We start from the raw sequence: 16,854 nt of genomic DNA, 5'->3' as shown, positions 1-16,854 counted from the left end.
TCTCGCATGCACCTGCGAGGGCCGAGGAGGAACCTGCGCTGCACATAACTATTGGCCCACGATTGTTGATCGAAGAAACGTCGTTCTTAGAAAAACACGCGCTGCGAATTAATTACAAACATGGCGGGCGAGACAGCTTGGCGCATGTAAAGGACGCTGCTGGAAAAAGGGTCCATTTTCTAAGTGTTCCTTAGCAATGTTTTCTTGTTGAGGTTCCTGTGCTTTGAACGATACCCAGCTTAGGCCACCCTGCACAGCTCGCTTTGCACTTCTGCCGTAGGTACCCAATGGAAATTTGCCAACCGCACCCTGCTAAGCACAACCCTGCTAAGTGCAGCACCCTGCTAAGGCCCAAATCCGAGCGCCAAAAAACTATGCCTTAGCACTATCATTCCTACCCAAATGATCCTTTGCACCCCATACCTATTGTAGACATCTCCCTTTCCCACTCGTAGTTTTTGTGTGTGTGTTCTCTCACATGTATCTATCGTTCGTTGCTCATATCATCAAATATCTATATTCTGCCATACTGGGTACGCTTATACCTTGTACGCCATCTGGAGAAATCCAGTGGTTCCGATAACTAGCAGACTCAGAGACCAGAGAACTCCTGCATCATACGCTTAAGCTCATGTGACCTTTCTTGCTTATATGACTTCAACAGTCCGTTCCTCTCGGGAGTGTACTCGCATAAACAAACACGGCTACGTATTGAGTAACATTATATGCAGTTCACCTCCTCGGTGTAACTCCTAGCACCTGGAAAAATCCTGCATTTGGAGTTTGTTCGTAATTTCTGTACAAAAGCAACACAAAGGCCAGTGTTATTCAAATTTTGTATTCTTTTGATCTAAGGCTAAAATGCAAGGCGTTACTAGTTAGTATCAAATGCCAAGTCGAGGCGGCTTCCCGACATGGCTTCGTTTTTAGAGACGACAGTGACAGCTTGTCCACCACTAGCATCCACACAAAATCCACACAAGGAGAAAAAATGAAACAAGGTGCCGGATTATCACCACATGTTTATTATGCAATCGTTCATGCAACAAATTTAATGTCATGTAGTAAAATGAAGTCATCCAGAAAAAAAGGCATATGTGATACGAGGAACTGAAACATTGTGATGATGCTTGCTATGTTCCATATTTACAAGAAGAAAACATGTCTTTCAAAACATTCCTTGAGCCCAGGGTCCGATGCTTACACTGGAGCTGCATAAAGCGAGTAGCAAGTTAAAGTGACGCAGTACGTACAAATAGTCAAAACAAAGTGCTGAAAGTTCCTCTAATCAATAGCTTTGCTAGCTGTAACTATTGCGAAAGGGGTCTTCAAAAAATGCTTTCTCTTGAAAACAAGCTTGCCGTTTTAAATGCTTGAGCCCACCATGTCGTTACCAAGACTTCTTGTTCGTTCTGAACACGTGTGGCTCTAAGAGCGCAAAAGCATTTTCAAGATGTCAAGAAAATTTACAATATACAACCGCAGCTATTGCTGCTTTTTTCTCAGAGCAGCACAATTACCCGTACGATAAAGTAAGTTAAATTCCGCAGATAAAGGCCTGGAAAGCGAGATTCGCTGGTGACCAAGTGTTGTGATTATCACAAAACTTACATCGTGCATATCATAACATTGCCACAGTAAGCGGCAAAGCGATTCTTTTCCCTTTTGCAGCGTGTTCATTTTTAACCAACTCAGTGGCAATCAGAATCGAGCAACCACGCCAAAAAAAATTTAGAAAGAACTGCGGCGATAAGTTCAACGACCATGACAAAACCAGACCACGGTGAACTGCTGCAGAAGATGAGAAATTCTCCGGCGAAAATGCTGTCGTACAGTGGTGCTCAAAAAAGGTTAATGTGAAATATGTTCCCTATTTTTGTGCCCCTCACTAGAGTTAATAAAGTAACCTTCATTTAAAAGCCTTCTAACATATTTCCAACAAAAGTGTAGTGAAATAAAAGTACATTATTTCTCAATCAAGACACTGACCACTGACGTTGCGGTATTTTGATTGTTCATGACGTTGCGCATTTCAGTGAAAAAAATCAAACTGAGATAATGTCCATAGTGCAAACTTCATCCTTCGTACGTATAACAGAACCCACCATACGGGAACTCAAAGCTGACAACCACGCCTATGAATGTACTACATGTCCCAATATGCAATGAAAATTCACTCTGCACTCAAGCAAAAATGACTAGCAACCGCGCTCCTTAAAACGCGACATCACATGGCACACATGTCGTCGACCCTTGTTGGCACAATTCTGTTTGGGTCGATATCGCATGATCCATTAGCACTGTGAATTCTTCAAAACTGACAGTGACAAACTCGGCACCATATAAATGGCACCCACCCTTGTGTCTTTTATCACTTCAGCAAATACAAATATGTGCAACTTCACAAGAGGATCTGCTCACCATGGCATTTAAAGAGTTGTAGTCGCTGTGTTCTCTACACACTGATTAGCACCAAACTATACAAAATTAAATAATAATTGTCTAAATTGCCCTTTTCATTGACTTAACAGCAAGAAGCATGCTAATGTAGCTCACATTAAAAGAACAAATCAACGAATACACTGTGCTTAAATTTGCATCAAAGTAGATGCCTCGCACTGTTTCCAGCATGATATTTTGAAACAATATAATTGAAGCATATGCCCATGTCACAGAAAATCAGGAGATTCAAATTTGGTGTGTGCACATTTCAGATTTCTAAACAAGGGCCCACTGTGTCAACAAATATACTTGGCATGCAATAATGTTTTATCTGTAATACTTTCATCATGTGATATGTTGTTTCGCAAACACTACTGGCTCACAATCACAAATTTCCTTGAATGTTTGTGCGATTCTACTCTTTGTTTTTTAAGACAATTTTTCTGGAAATTGAGTTAATCATAGTGCATTCTTAATTTTATCTCTGAGAACTGGAACAGCAGGTTAGCATTCAAGTGCATCTATAACCAACACACACATCAACAGTCCGCCTATTGCAGAGCAGATGGTCAACAATGCATGCATTCAGTTAACCAGAATCGTAGCAACAAAAGAAAATGCTTGCAGCAGTAACAGCAACAGGAGCAAAATAATCAGGAAAATGTACAATACAGATTGAACCTAACAATGCGATACATGTAAGTACAAATCAGCTGTTTTATGACAAATATACAAGTATGACTATGTACAAATTGATCACTGCTCTGGGTACTGTTCACGTCATGGATACTGCACAGGCGGAAGACGTGCGCACAATTGTTTCATCGTGTTTACTGTCTTACACCACTGTCCTCCCTATCGAAGATGTGAGCAAGTAAGATCACAACAAATGTCATCGTCCTGATTTATCGTGTAGCTAGTGCTTTCAAAAAATGCACAAACTAATCGGCTTACTGATTCTCAGCTATTCTGTGTCGGAATAAACGTATGTAACCATATATGTAGGCTTCTGCTTAATGAAAACGAAAGTCTGCAAATGCTCTCATTCGCACGCTGCACACAAACTGTCAGCAACTTGGGTTAGGTATCAATGTTCTCATTTGCATTTTTTGCAAAAAGCACATCACTGAAATAGGTTGAGCCTTTTTAATGCTGTCGAGAGTTGGTGCAATCACAAAATAAGTGCCAATCAGTACTGAAACCAAATATTTTTTTTCTGAATAGCACCTAGCAGTTAACAATCCTACAAAGGCGTTTTCATTTTTGAAATATGAATGTATTCGCTAACGCCAGTGTATCAGCAGGCTCCCTGCAGACATTAGCAGCTTGTTGCGATGGTTCAATAGCCCTCATGCTTGACTCGTAGGTGCACCACCACCAGGGTTCTATCCTATGTCTAGGTTTTGATGGAGGCCCAAGAGATAAGTCTGGTCTCTCCACAGTCGTGTTACAGCCTATCGATAGCTCTGAGTTATGCGACCTTTCCTTACCAGATGAGAGTATCTATACAGTATTATCGTAATAACTGTCACATTGATATTCCAGTAATGTGTGCCTTTTTTTGGCAATTGTTGACAGCAAGGAAGCATTGAACAATTTGAACTGTGTCACCTTGGGCTTAATTGACCTAGCATATGTTATTGCCCATTTGTGAATACCTCATCCACCATGAAAAGTGCAGTAATATTTTGGCAATTCCTTAAATCTATATTCAGGCATTAGTTGAGAAGAGAACCTAAAAACATGTTGATTATACTTATGAACAAATGACTGAAGAAGTGATATGTATAGCGATTCTGCAGTTAAATATAGTTTCTACATGTTAGTGAAGGTGATGTTTTCATTGCATTGCACCCAACCTGCAAATGATACATTTTGAAGCTCAGTGTACAGTAGCTGAATTTTTATGATGAATGATACTTTATATCTTATGCCAAAGACTCACTAGCTGTCGATATAATACATGGGCACACTGGTGCCCAGCGCACCATCTTCGAGGGAGTGTACTTTTGTTCCAGCTTGACATCGGGACTTCGTTCCGTTCCTCAAATTTCAATATAACAAATGCAGTTAACAGCTTAAAATTTATTTTGATTGCAATGCTATCAGTTCCCATTAGAAATATCGACGTTAGCCATACGCCAAGTGTTATTAACCTGCTTCTACGGGCTATTTTATTGATTATTTCCCAATCCCAAGTGGTGAGGAACCTGAGATGTGGGTGTCAAGCTGAAACGAAGTAGATTTTTCAGATCAATAAACGACTGGCTCTAAGCGAACATGACAGATTATATAGCTAAATCTTTTGTGGCCATGCCTGTAGTGTTCTGTCGTAATAAATACTTGTCAACAACTGCATTCAAGGAGCTACTATAATGCAATGGTACTGTCGTGGCTGTCTGTTTCAATTATGCATGCAACTAACAAAGCTGCAAGCTTTCGCTTACATATCCCTCCCTGAACTGAATACCACTTTGCTTAAAACTGTACCAAACTATCTACCAAGATGGTATAGGAAAGGAGGTTATTAGCAAGCTTGGAAGCTGTAGACTTACTGCAAAGCTGCCTCAGACCACGTTTGTCAAAGCAACAACCTGCGGAATTTTTTTTGTTTTAATTTTAATACTTTCTGAACCCAGACCAGAACCATTAGTGAGCTGGCCTTCTATACAAGCTCGTGGTAGCCATGAGGAGAGTGGATATCAAGCCATTGTGTCATGATGGGGTAGCAGAGTAACACCGCTGTAGATTTCGCTAATGGAGCATGTAAACCAATTCTCGGATGAACACCACACTACGTCGTAAATTTTCTTAGGAACTTCTGTCCGTATACAAAGAAATGTAGTTAACCACTGCAGTTTTTTATTGCACGCTGAGCATTTCTACCGCCATCTTGCCCCTAGCTGGCGCTGCTCGCTGCTAGAAAGATGCACAGAGCGACCATGAAGTCAGCATGAATACTTTGGGCATTGCACAAGTCCTGCCTCACTGGCTGAACACCAAAGACAAAACATGTTCGCTCTCCTGTGATACTGATCAAGCCAGTACAACTCCTTCATAAAAAAATGGAGTATTAACCAGGGATGACAGGCACAATCATAAACTAATCCAAAGCAGCCCAATTCAGTCTGAGCACATCCACATCTAAAGGCATTTGCCGAGCGATTTAATCTATACCTTCCATAGTGTCAAACCCTTGCTACACTACAGTTGCATGGTACAAAAAACCTCAGACTGTCTTGGTAGCCAAGGTGCCGGCCCTGAACCTCTCCGTGGAAGACGGTGCTGCTGCGACACATGCTAGTAAGACGTCTTGCCGGCGACGTCGGGGCCGCGTCACAACAGAAGCGGCCCCGCAGCTGGTGCTCGCTGGAGGTGGCAGTGACTGATGACAGCGCCCTCATAGGCCCGTCTCGTAGTGGTTCTTTGGTGGTATGTTGAGACTAATGCCGCCAGCTTCGGATTCTGAGTCTCCGTTGTCTGGCTTGTAGTAAACAGGGTAGTCGATATCGTCGTCGCCATCTTGGTTGTAGCTCGGCAACGCCAAAGGAACCTGCGAGTCCGTGTGCTTGGGGCTGTGTGTCTCCATGCGGTGCATCTGAAGTTTTGGGCCCCAATCGGCCGTCGGTTGAGCCAACATCTTGATGCGCTGCACGGGCAAGGATATCAAGCATGTCAGTGCTCCAAGGATCCATAATAGGCAAGTCCTAAGAAGCTTTCGTGATTGGGCTAAGGGTGAAGATGACATGGTGAGCTGTGATATGGTTTATTTTAGTAGATATAAATTTCAAATGCTTCTTTGTGTGTGTGTGTGTGTGTGTGTGTGTGTGTGTGTGTGTGTGTGTGTGTGTGTGTGTGTGTGTGTGTGTGTGTGTGTGTGTGTGTGTGTGTGTGTGTGTGTGTGTGTGTGTGTGTGTGTGTGTTTGTTTGTGTGTGTGTGTGTGTGTGTGTGTGTGTGTGTGTTTGTTTGTGTGTGTGTGTGTGTGTGTGTGTGTGTGTGTGTGTGTGTGTGTGTGTGTGTGTGTGTGTGTGTGTGTGTGTGTGTGTGTGTGTGTGTGTGTGTGTGTGTGTGTGTGTGTGTGTGTGTGTGTGTGTGTGTGTGTGTGTGTGTGTGTGTGTGTGTGTGTGTGTGTGCGTGTGTGTGTGTGTGTGCGTGTGTGTGTGTGTGTGTTTGTGTGTGTGTGTGTGTGTCACTAATCAAGTGGCAAAAAAGTCATACTGCATTTAGAAATGTTTTCTACATACTAGTTTCACGGCTTCTAATCGTACATCGTTTTCGAAATTGATGGTGTTATTTTTGGGTATTAGGATTGACTCATTCAATGTGTCATTACTAGCTCCTTAAGGCATGCAGCCTTCACATAATGAGAAAAAACAAAACTATCATCTTTGTGTCTTTGTGCCGCGTCTGAATATTCCAAACTCTAGCGATCATGACTTATAGATATCATCAGATAAGATGAATAAAGTTGGATGAAATCACACTTGAGATTCTAATTATGCCTTCAACTGTGAAAGTGGTACAAACAATCCAAGCATGCCTCCGCCTGGTATGGAAACTATGACATAAAAAAGTGCATTGCTGCTATGAACAATGGTTGTCAAGGAATCGTGATTTCTTGTTATGGAAACCAAGTTTTAGCGCATCACTTTTTATACTCAGCATGCACAGCATGTGTTTTTCATGGGTTCCTCAAACATGCTTAATGTAGCTTCGATATTGCTGTCTCTAGCATCATTTTGCTGAAAACAGAGTGGCATTGCCTCAAATGTTTGTGATGAAAGATGCCGCTTGTCCGATGCAATGCCAATGCGAAAAAAAAAGGGCAGGACCTCTGCCAACTTGTGAGCTTTTCAGTCATGTCTCCTTCTCTAATTTAGAGCAGAAAAAGGCTGATTGATTAATTGCATAATTGATTGATTGATTCAATAATTTATTTATTTGTGAGAATACCCACAAGCTGCAGCGGAACTAAATAAACATTAGCCTATTATTCCTTTATTTGATGTTCACCTGACCACATTAATGCCAGATGGCGAACAACCTCTCCAAAAGCATTATCATTAACCTCCTACAAAGAATTGTCTAGTACGAAAGAGCATGCTGACATGGCGGACACTCACCTCTTTTAAAGTTCCTCTTGAGTTGTAGATCTTCATGCAGGCTACAATAGGTATGGCACTTACTGAAGTAAACGAAAACATGAAGCCTACAGCAGTAGCCCAGGCAGGAAACTCATAGTCGCCATACTTAGTCGATGGCATGTCAATCCAAGAGAATACCAAGATGCCCTGTAATCATAAAATGACATGAAGTGATCCAATAGATTAAAATTCTATAACTCTGTCCGCTTCTGTGTTTGTCTCGGTGAGCACTGCCTAGCTAACTCAAAGTCGATCTTATTAAAATTGTAAGTGCCCGAAACGAATGACACAAAGCTAAAGAGGATTGCGAAAGAAACTGAAGCAAACTAGTAACACGCACCACTGATCACAATGGTTATTTTGCACTTTCATACCTTCCCTAAGTTGCACACGATAACACTGTAAAAATATAGCAAAAAGAAAAGTTTCAGTTATCGCAGATCTGCCTGCTAATGTTTTCTGCCTGAAATTGGCTACCTGCCGAAAGAAATGTGAACACATTTTGCTGAATATTTCTCAGAACCTTAGCCAACCGTAATGTCAACAACATGACAGTGCCAGGAATAGAAGGCAATTGTTGACATAGCCTATATGCTTATCTTAGAGCATCATCATACTGGAAGGCTGGAAAGACATTTTTCATATAAATTGCAATATACAATTATGCTGGCACATCCTCTCTCTGTGAAGAGAAAGAGCTCATGCATTATTGTGAGGCATGCGCTTATATTTTTAACCAGTCAAAACTTACAGTAGTGACATGTATGCAGTCATGCAAGACTGATTTCAGTCAAATAAGTATCTAAGGACGACCTATTTTAGCACAGGTGTGACAAGCAGGCTCTCTAGGTTAAATAATATTGATTTTTGGCATGATGCCTTTTCAAGTATTCAATCACTTGAAGCATTTTCTTTTTCTTCTTCTGCAGGCAATGTTCTAAGGATGCGCGCTGGGCTAATAAGCTTGCACCTCTTGAACGCGCGACGGCTCCTCTAAGTCTAAGCCTCAAGCAGTCTGTTAGTCAATATTTTGGACTCGCCTGGCAGTTAAGACCCTGTAAGGCATTGAGGACTTTTGTTAAATTGCACTACTTATTGTTTTCTTGATTGTCAACACAAGCGACGTTTCTTGAAAATTTACAAAGCCGAAAATCTTGTCTGCGCATCATTAGTGCTGAGTCGTAGCTATTTTGCCAGCAAAGACTTTTAGGACGCCCTATGGTCAAACATCTAAATATTTATGTGCAACATACCAACACAATGCTTAATTTCATCAGAATACAATGCACATTTTGTATCACTAGAGTCAGCATGGACACTTACGTATGTGCACTCAGTGAGTATGCAGGTATTCAGTACGTGTATTGCCTCTCTACTGTAAATCTTTGCAAGCAAGTGTAGCCCTACTTACTTGGGAAGACTGCTAAAGCCTAAGTTGCGTCCTAACAGCTGACCAGACGAGCTGAAGCGCGATTTGTCCGCGACCTAGAGTGCAGTTGGTTAGTACAGTTATTTCACCTGCTCAGTCAAAGACAGTTGTAAAGGACACAGGCTATCTGCTACCAGTCACGAGATACTAAAGAACTGCTTTCCTCGCCAAGTTACCAATTGTTTGTACATTATGTGATAAAAGCAACGAAGCAAGAAAGGTTCCACCGTGGTAGATCAGGGGTCAGGAAACCCGAGCGGGCAACTGAAATACGTGGGCTGATTCCCGGCAATGATGGCCACATTTTGATGCTGGCAAAGTACAAGCCCAGTAAGTACGGTGCAAGTCAGTGCACATTAAAAAACACAAAATGGAGAAAATTTTCCGGAGCCCTCTACTGCGATGGCCCTGAAAGCTTGAATACTTCGGGCCGTTAAGCGTCGGAAACAAACACAAGGAATCTAATAATGAACGCCTTGAGATCGCACAAGTAGAAAAATAAGCGCTTATCAACAGCAGGAAAAACTGCAACAGAAAGCGAACTCTTGATGCGCACTACCATTTCCGTTTCACTGCAGTAACCACATCAATCTTCAGTAAAGCCCAATGGAAGTCTAAGGTAAGACGTCTTACCGAAATCATCGTTGGCACCAGGTACTTCCAGACGAACCTCCAGTATTGCGCTGGGAATGGATATCGACCAAGCATGACCTTGATGTCCTCCAGAAAGCGATCGACGCCTGTGAAATGACACTGAATTAGTTCCCGCCAAGTATTCTGGCGAGTCACATACGTGTGGCCTGTGAAATGCTCGCTGACTCCTTAATTAAAGACGTGCTGGCAGTCTACAATTAAGCCACAGCGGTTTTTCGCCGAAATTAAGTACGATATTACAGAAGCCCAAGCCCGCTTGGACTTATGGAATCCAGCCTTATATAAAAATGTAATTTTCAAGTCCTACTAGCATGAGTGGAGTTTTTTGTTTCCATGACACGTCATTTAAGTGTGACTGGCTGCAAACCATTGCTAAAAGGCATCATTCATCATCGTGAGCATCTAATTTTTTTATACGAAGCATAATGGAAAATTCTCCTCGAGTTTTAGACGCGACTACAGTGAACAACTGCTTTCAAAAAACAGCATTCAGCAGGCAAAGCTTCCAGAGATATGGAATCTTGTAGAAAATGGAGATGAAAAACATTCCTCAGAATCCGGGTCAACTCCTTTGAAATCTGTTAGCTAACCTAATGAATTTCTTGTGCACTTCAATTTAAATTTGTTCCTAGGGAAGTTTCACCGCAACAGGAGGAAGAATTATCAATACAATTATTAGTTAGGTGATTGGTGTTAGGTCCTGCCCTTCCCCCGATGGTTGTCTTGAGGTGCTTCATGCTTTTGCTCCTCCTAATCCTTTTTCTTTGTTGTACACTGCGGAGCAAGCTGGATAGCGCAGAAAGGTATGACCCGGCACAAAAAGAAAACATCCGGACCAGGCAGAGGCGCTTATGACTTATTCACACTTGAGCATTCGGAGGCGCGAGCGAGCGAAATCCGCAGCCGCTGACACGCTCCTTCGTTCACACTTCTGAGCTAACACATCGCCGCCATCGCCGCTTCCATTGCGATCTCCCGTTAACCCTAAACTTACCGCTCGACTGAAGCTACGTACGCCGCCAAAAGCATACAGCTATGCTAAGCGTCGAAGGGGAAAAAACAAAGATAAGCATCCAGATACATTGGACACAAGACGATGCTGAGAACGCTGAGTAGAAAAAAGTTGACCACCTCACACACGAAGTTCCAAACACTAATGCGCCCCCCACCAGGCTCCCTTTTGATGCCCGCTCCCCTGTTCCCATCTTAGCATCCTCTTTAAGGAAACGTACACATGCCCTCATTCCCCCGTGTACATTTCCACTCCCTCGTAACTTAACGAGATTGGAGGAAGGTTTCCTTAGAAGGATAAGAGCTGGGGTGGCCCTTACCCCATCGGTAACATGCCGATGGGAATCGCCGGCAGACATCGGACCAACCACATCCCCGAAGTGTTCCACACCGCTGCAAAGGTGGATGTTCGCCACCTGCTATGGACTTGTGCAGGGACAAGGGCATCATGGACACAGATTCTGCGCGAAGTGGGTCTAACTACAACAAGGGAAGAGGACTTTTCTAAATGGCTCATCGACAACGCTAAGAGCGGGAGCCTGCTCCGGTTCCTCACGGAAAACCATTTACATGAGTTTCTATCATCATATCATAATGGCGATACATGATATGTACGCTTATCACTTAGCTGTAGCCTATAAAAAGAAAATACGTAACAATGTCAGCTTTTTGAGAGAACTGGCTTGCCTGCAGAGAAAGGAAGTGCATTACCCTACTCGTTACTCAGACATATGGAACGAATTTCAATGCCGCACAAATTATGGTGAGCTGATGATTCAATGTCGCCTTCCAAAATTGTTAAACTTACTGCATAAGCATGATTTTCAACTCGAACAGTCATCGAAAGATGACGTCAGAGTAGTTTTATCAGCAACTGAACCTGTTTGTCTTGGATATGCTATTTGAGGTCTTCAAAGTTGTTATCTTGATTCCCGTCACTACCTTTGTGACGGGAATTGATTGAGATTGTTTTTCTTTTGTGTAAAAACTCAACTTCTAAATGTTTTGCTGTCTTTTCTTTTTCTTTTCTGCGTGCGACAGTTTGACACTGCTATTATTATTACTGTCACTGCTGCATTGCTGACACTGCTATTATTACTATTGCATTTATGGAAAGAAATTGGTCCTTTTCTGTTGTTTTATTTTGCCTGATCATACAGCGACCTCGCTTTTCTTTTCTTTGTTACCGACTCTCTCTTCATGTGCAATAAGGTGCTGGTTCTTGTCAATATTTTATGCGCTATCATTGAACGCGATGTCTAGTGGAATGTACTTCTATTTATTTTATTTTACTGTTTTTTGTGGACGCTACACTGCTCTGCCTATGTATTTTTACTTTGTATTTTCTTCGGGGGGGGGTGGGAGCTCGTCAAGCCGATTGCTGGGCTTTTTCTCTTGCCTCCCCCATCACCTTGATGGAAAATAAAGGTATTATTATTACAGGTATTATTAATATACTTTATGGCAAGCTTGCGTACAAAAAAAAAAAATCTTCAATAAATCATGGCACATCTGACCCACGTGCTGTGGCAATAAGAGCTTCAACCTGCTATTTGGACGCATAGTAAATAAGAGGTGCATACTTATCGCTCGTACCAAGGACAGCGTCGATCTTATTCCAAATCTCATTCAAAAGACTGTTTTTGTGTTCAGGGTGACGCTTTATCGAGTCGATAAGCAGTTCGGCTGTGGCCGCCACTTATTGTGAGCCGATGGTCATTTGCGAGCACGCTGTTGCCGTGTTGGCCCCTGGAGGATGCTATCAGTCGGCGGTCGACGCCGCGGGCAGCACTGTCTCAACCTCCTCGCCTTCATATTGGTTGATAGAAATTGCCGGAAATTACCCGGCGACAAGATTCGGTCCCGGACCAAATTTGCTTTCCGCCTAGGTTTTCGGTGGATACTTTGGCGCAGAAGAGAATTTCGCTCGCTCTCGTCGCCGAATGATCAAGTGTGAACAAACCATGATTTCAAGCCCCAACTGCAATGCTTATAAATCCCCAATGCTTGCAACATGTCTCTTCGCTAATAACTTTAGCCGTCTTCCTTGCAGTCAAATGACTAATCGCACATATTAAATATCTTGCTTAAAGGAGTTCCATACTGCAATATCCCGAGTCATCTCCCATTCCCATATCAGGCAAAATATCAATTACAGCATGTCAAAACCACTACTGTCACAGCTGTCAAAACCAAAACCACTAGTCATCGCTCACGCCTAGAAACTTAAAGCACGGGAATGCAAATTTCCGAAAGAAACCCTGCCAAACTCCGCGATCGCAAAAGAAGAAAAGAGAAAGAGCGGAACAAAAGACTGTTTCACGCATCCTTTCAAATTTTCATGGCCCCAAGTTCGGACGATAGTAGTGAAGAATCAAATCAATCGAGATACTGTAGGTAAATATTTTGTTCGCGAGCGCTAGGAATTTTCCGTCCGATACGGAACAGGAAGTCGTTAAATTTTGCACCGAGATGCGCAGCACCGATACATATGTTGCTGCAGTTCGATTTCCAATCGACCCCTGCAAAATGGCGCCGGACCTGGTTGCAGTTGCGTGAAATAGGTAGCGCTTGCTTTTGAAAGAGATGAATTAAGCCAGATAAAATCTCGCGATTAAAGTTCAGTGCACCTTTGTCGTACCATGTTATAGGCAAAGAAAGAAATGTATTTTTGATGAATTACATGTCGCTGGCGGGAGGATGATAGCTTGCGATATTATTGAATTGAAAGTCTTATTTGACGATGAACCTGACATGATTCGGGATGCCCCTTTTAATACTAGCAAAAGGGAGCAGTGTAAATGCTATGTAAGCAACAGGCCTGCGGCTCCTTAAATCTTTTGACATTTTCTCGTGCTGGTCTGACTCAGCTTCGCAGCCTATACACGGCTTTCTGGACAGCACTCTTTCTTTCATCAAGGGGACGCAAAATGTACTGTAAGGGGTAAAGGTAGGTCGGCAGGAGACGTACGCTGCATTTGATGTGAAGAACTGTATTACTGGGGCGGGGAGGGTGGGGGGGTGGGGATTCATGATGCATGTGGCAGCAAGATGCAAAATTAATCGAATGATCACACAGTTCAACATGATCACACAGCCGTAGGAAGGGATATTTCAGAGACGTGCCGATCTCTGAATCATTTTGGCACGTTCCGGAGACTGTTCGTGATAGTATATTGATGCTGTGACAAAAGATTTGCCACTACTCACCATAAACCCATGCTATAACGATGATTTCTGTCAGTCCAATTATCAAGGCTGAGAAGCTAGCACAATAGTTGTCCATCAGTTGTAGCACATACATTCCACCCTAATAACAGAAAAGCAAACATACGCAGAGAATTAAAATATGCCTGTGAAAATTTGATATGCAATCCCAATACAAAATATTCTTTTTACATTTCAGTGCTTCACTAGTTAAATCTTCTAGAATGTGTCCAAACATTTACATGTATTTTTATTTCGCTTTGATAAGTGAAAAACCCCTTTGAAGAGATTGCTGCATGATAATTCTCAACCCCAGCATTTTAAAAATAAATTCTCTCCCTTACTCTGCATTTAACAAGAAGCTTCTTGTACTTGTGGTTGAAGTTTGTGCAACGTAAGTAATGCAGCATTTTGCATTAAGGAAAAGATAAGGCACCATTAGATAAGGGGATACTAATCACTAATAATAAATTACAAATATCTTCAAATATCCATGGTCCTAGGCAGTACTTATACCAAATTTAATTTTAAACATTATATTACTTAGTCACTTTCTAAGCATGCTGTCCTTTCATGCTAGTATTGTATCAAATTTATGCTGAGCCAGCCGGTTGCTATGAACGCCTGCAGAGTTCATAACAACGCTGCTCTTGTCCTTTTAGCAATAGAATTTTTAATATAGCCGTCACTACGAGAGCACATAGCTCACTAAGTACTGCCCTCCGTCGAGCGCTAAATTGCGAGAAAGTGTCAATATTTCTAGATTCGCCGCCAAAAATAGCTAGTGGTAGGCGTGGGGTGAAGTGGGGCACGCACTCACCACAGCACATCCACACGTCACACACAGCACTCATATAAGTATGTACCAGTAAGTCTGTGCTTTTCACTCCCACTGTCCTCCCTTCCCTTAAGACTACGCTAGGTTAAACTTTTCAATACAAAGAAGGTAAGGTTAAATATTAATCATACGCTAATATTCAGCGCTTAGTTTGGTAAGAGTAAGGTATAACGTAAACTTGTCCGATGCCCGTGCAAAGCATGTAAACCTCCTAGCCATTGCTCATGATTGAATTTTATTGCAAAACCACTGATAACCTCACCATTCCCCCAATAAACTCGCCGTAGTGGAGGGCTACGGAGTAATTTCGACCACCTGGGGATTTTTCACGTAAACTGACATCGCACAGCACATGGACGCCCCTCCGTATCGCTTTCATCCAAAACGCAGCGTCCGGCGAAAGGGTTCGAAATCTCTAGGTTTTTTTTCCATCGCGCCAATAGTCTCAACCCACGAAGTGATCGCGGCAGCGCCCTCTCTCATGGCGTCATGCTGTTGCTAGGATGTGCTATGACGTCAGCGACAGCGGTCTCCACGGCAACCGCATTTGGCCTGACATCACCACTAGTGCGTTCCTTTCTTTGACATATGTTTTCAGCATATTCTGTCATAATTATCTTAATTAATCACTTTTTAATTTATTGCAACCTTTTATTCATCTTGCTCGTGCTTCTTTTGCTACAACTTTGGCGACTTTCGCTCTAGCCTGACGTTATCATCGATTTTGCACGTCCCCGCGCTATATCGACCCCCTAATTTGACGTTTGATATTATCTTCTAATTAACCAATCAGTGCACACCGACCAAATTTAGTATTTAGCGACATTGCTTTCAGCCTCTACCCCTTACAACCAATGTTTAAAACGACAGCCTTTCTAGGCCACGGTCGGCTTCCGTCCGGCCATGTCTAGGCTCATGCAACGAAATCCTGTGCGCGAGAGTTGTCCGCGAGATTTATGCTCGAGATCTGTCATATACCGCGAGATTCTGCGAGATGTGTTCTTGTCAAGTGTTCCTGCCATCCCACACTTGAAAGAGCACCAAGGAACGCCCGCCACGCAACAGGAGCGATGGTGTACCGCCCAAAGTCACAATTGCCGTAAAATGTGTGACAGATACTGCGTCTTTCCTTTCCTGTAAACCAATCATATCTAAAAGCGCACGTTGTTGGGTGTGTCGGTCATACATGTTGAAGGAATGGAAATGTGTAAACAAAACACGGACAAGAAGAGCACAAAGACGGGCGCAAACTCGCGACCGACTTTATTCTGGAAAAAAAAAACATTTATAGTTCCATGCCATTGGTTACAGCGCACGTGCCAGCAACTTTCATTTTTATAAAATTTGATAGACTTATGCACTTATAATCTGAACATACAATAAAAAAAGTCTCTGCCAGCTTACGTGCCGTTGATCCCGACTGCACCTCAAGGCTTTAGTTCTAGCCAGCAAAGGCCGGCACGGCTTATCAGGCGTAGCCGCGGAGCATGCGCTGATGCTCCCTCAGTTGCTCATTTATACAACGGCCCGTTTGGCCTATGCAAACTTTTCCACATGTCAGGGGGATTTCATATACGACCCCAACTGAACACCTGCCATAACGGGTGGCGTGACCTTTCGTGCATTCTCGCACGCACTTTTCCCCGGGAAGGAAGACAACTTGCGCGGTGCAGGAAAACCACCGGCACGCCGTAGCGATTGGCAACATTCTTGAGGTTGTAAGACACCCTGTGAAAAGATCCGACTGGCGGTTGTACCCTATATTCATAGGGTGTCTCACAACCTATGGGTTTTACGAGTTCAACGTGATGCCCTTTCGATTGTGCAAATCGCGTTCCACGCTTGAACGATTCATGGACACAATTTTGCGTGGACTCAAGTGGAAACTGTGCTATTTGGACGACGTTGTTACGTTCGGCAGTATCAACTCAGAAGCACAACAGTCGCCTCCTCATCGTTCTTGACTGCATTGAGAAAGCAGGCCTCGTCCTCAACTCTAAGAAATGCCACTTTGGCGAACGCCAGACAATTTTTTTCAGTCACTTGGTTGATACGGATGGTGTTCGGCCGGATCCTCGGAAGATTGAGGCTGTAACCAACTTTACAGCGCCGAAATAGGTGAAGGAGA

The 16,854-nt window shown here is 42.9% G+C and overlaps 1 protein-coding gene across 3 annotated transcripts in view; it reads right to left on the bottom strand.

Moving 5' to 3' along the window:
- Nucleotides 1–1,009: 1,009 nt before the first annotated feature.
- LOC146171485 (sodium- and chloride-dependent glycine transporter 1-like) overlaps nucleotides 1,010–16,854 on the bottom strand; it is a 155,423-nt gene continuing 139,578 nt past the window's right edge. For all 3 annotated transcript variants that reach the window (XM_084586506.1, XM_084586507.1, XM_084586504.1), the window contains exons 12-15: nucleotides 13,892–13,991; nucleotides 9,650–9,756; nucleotides 7,567–7,734; nucleotides 1,010–6,091 (exon numbers count right to left, since the gene is read on the bottom strand). In XM_084586506.1, the coding sequence (XP_084442632.1) occupies nucleotides 5,843–6,091; nucleotides 7,567–7,734; nucleotides 9,650–9,756; nucleotides 13,892–13,991 (624 nt within the window). In that variant the 3' untranslated portion in view covers nucleotides 1,010–5,842. The remainder of the gene's footprint in view (nucleotides 6,092–7,566; nucleotides 7,735–9,649; nucleotides 9,757–13,891; nucleotides 13,992–16,854) is intronic.

Source organism: Amblyomma maculatum, unplaced genomic scaffold, assembly GCF_055883805.1.
Source record: "Amblyomma maculatum isolate TAMU_Amacu unplaced genomic scaffold, ASM5588380v1 scaffold_22, whole genome shotgun sequence".
Lineage (NCBI taxonomy): Eukaryota > Metazoa > Arthropoda > Arachnida > Ixodida > Ixodidae > Amblyomma > Amblyomma maculatum.
Note: the sequence above shows the minus strand (reverse complement) of the source record. Positions and strands in the feature narration are given on the sequence as shown.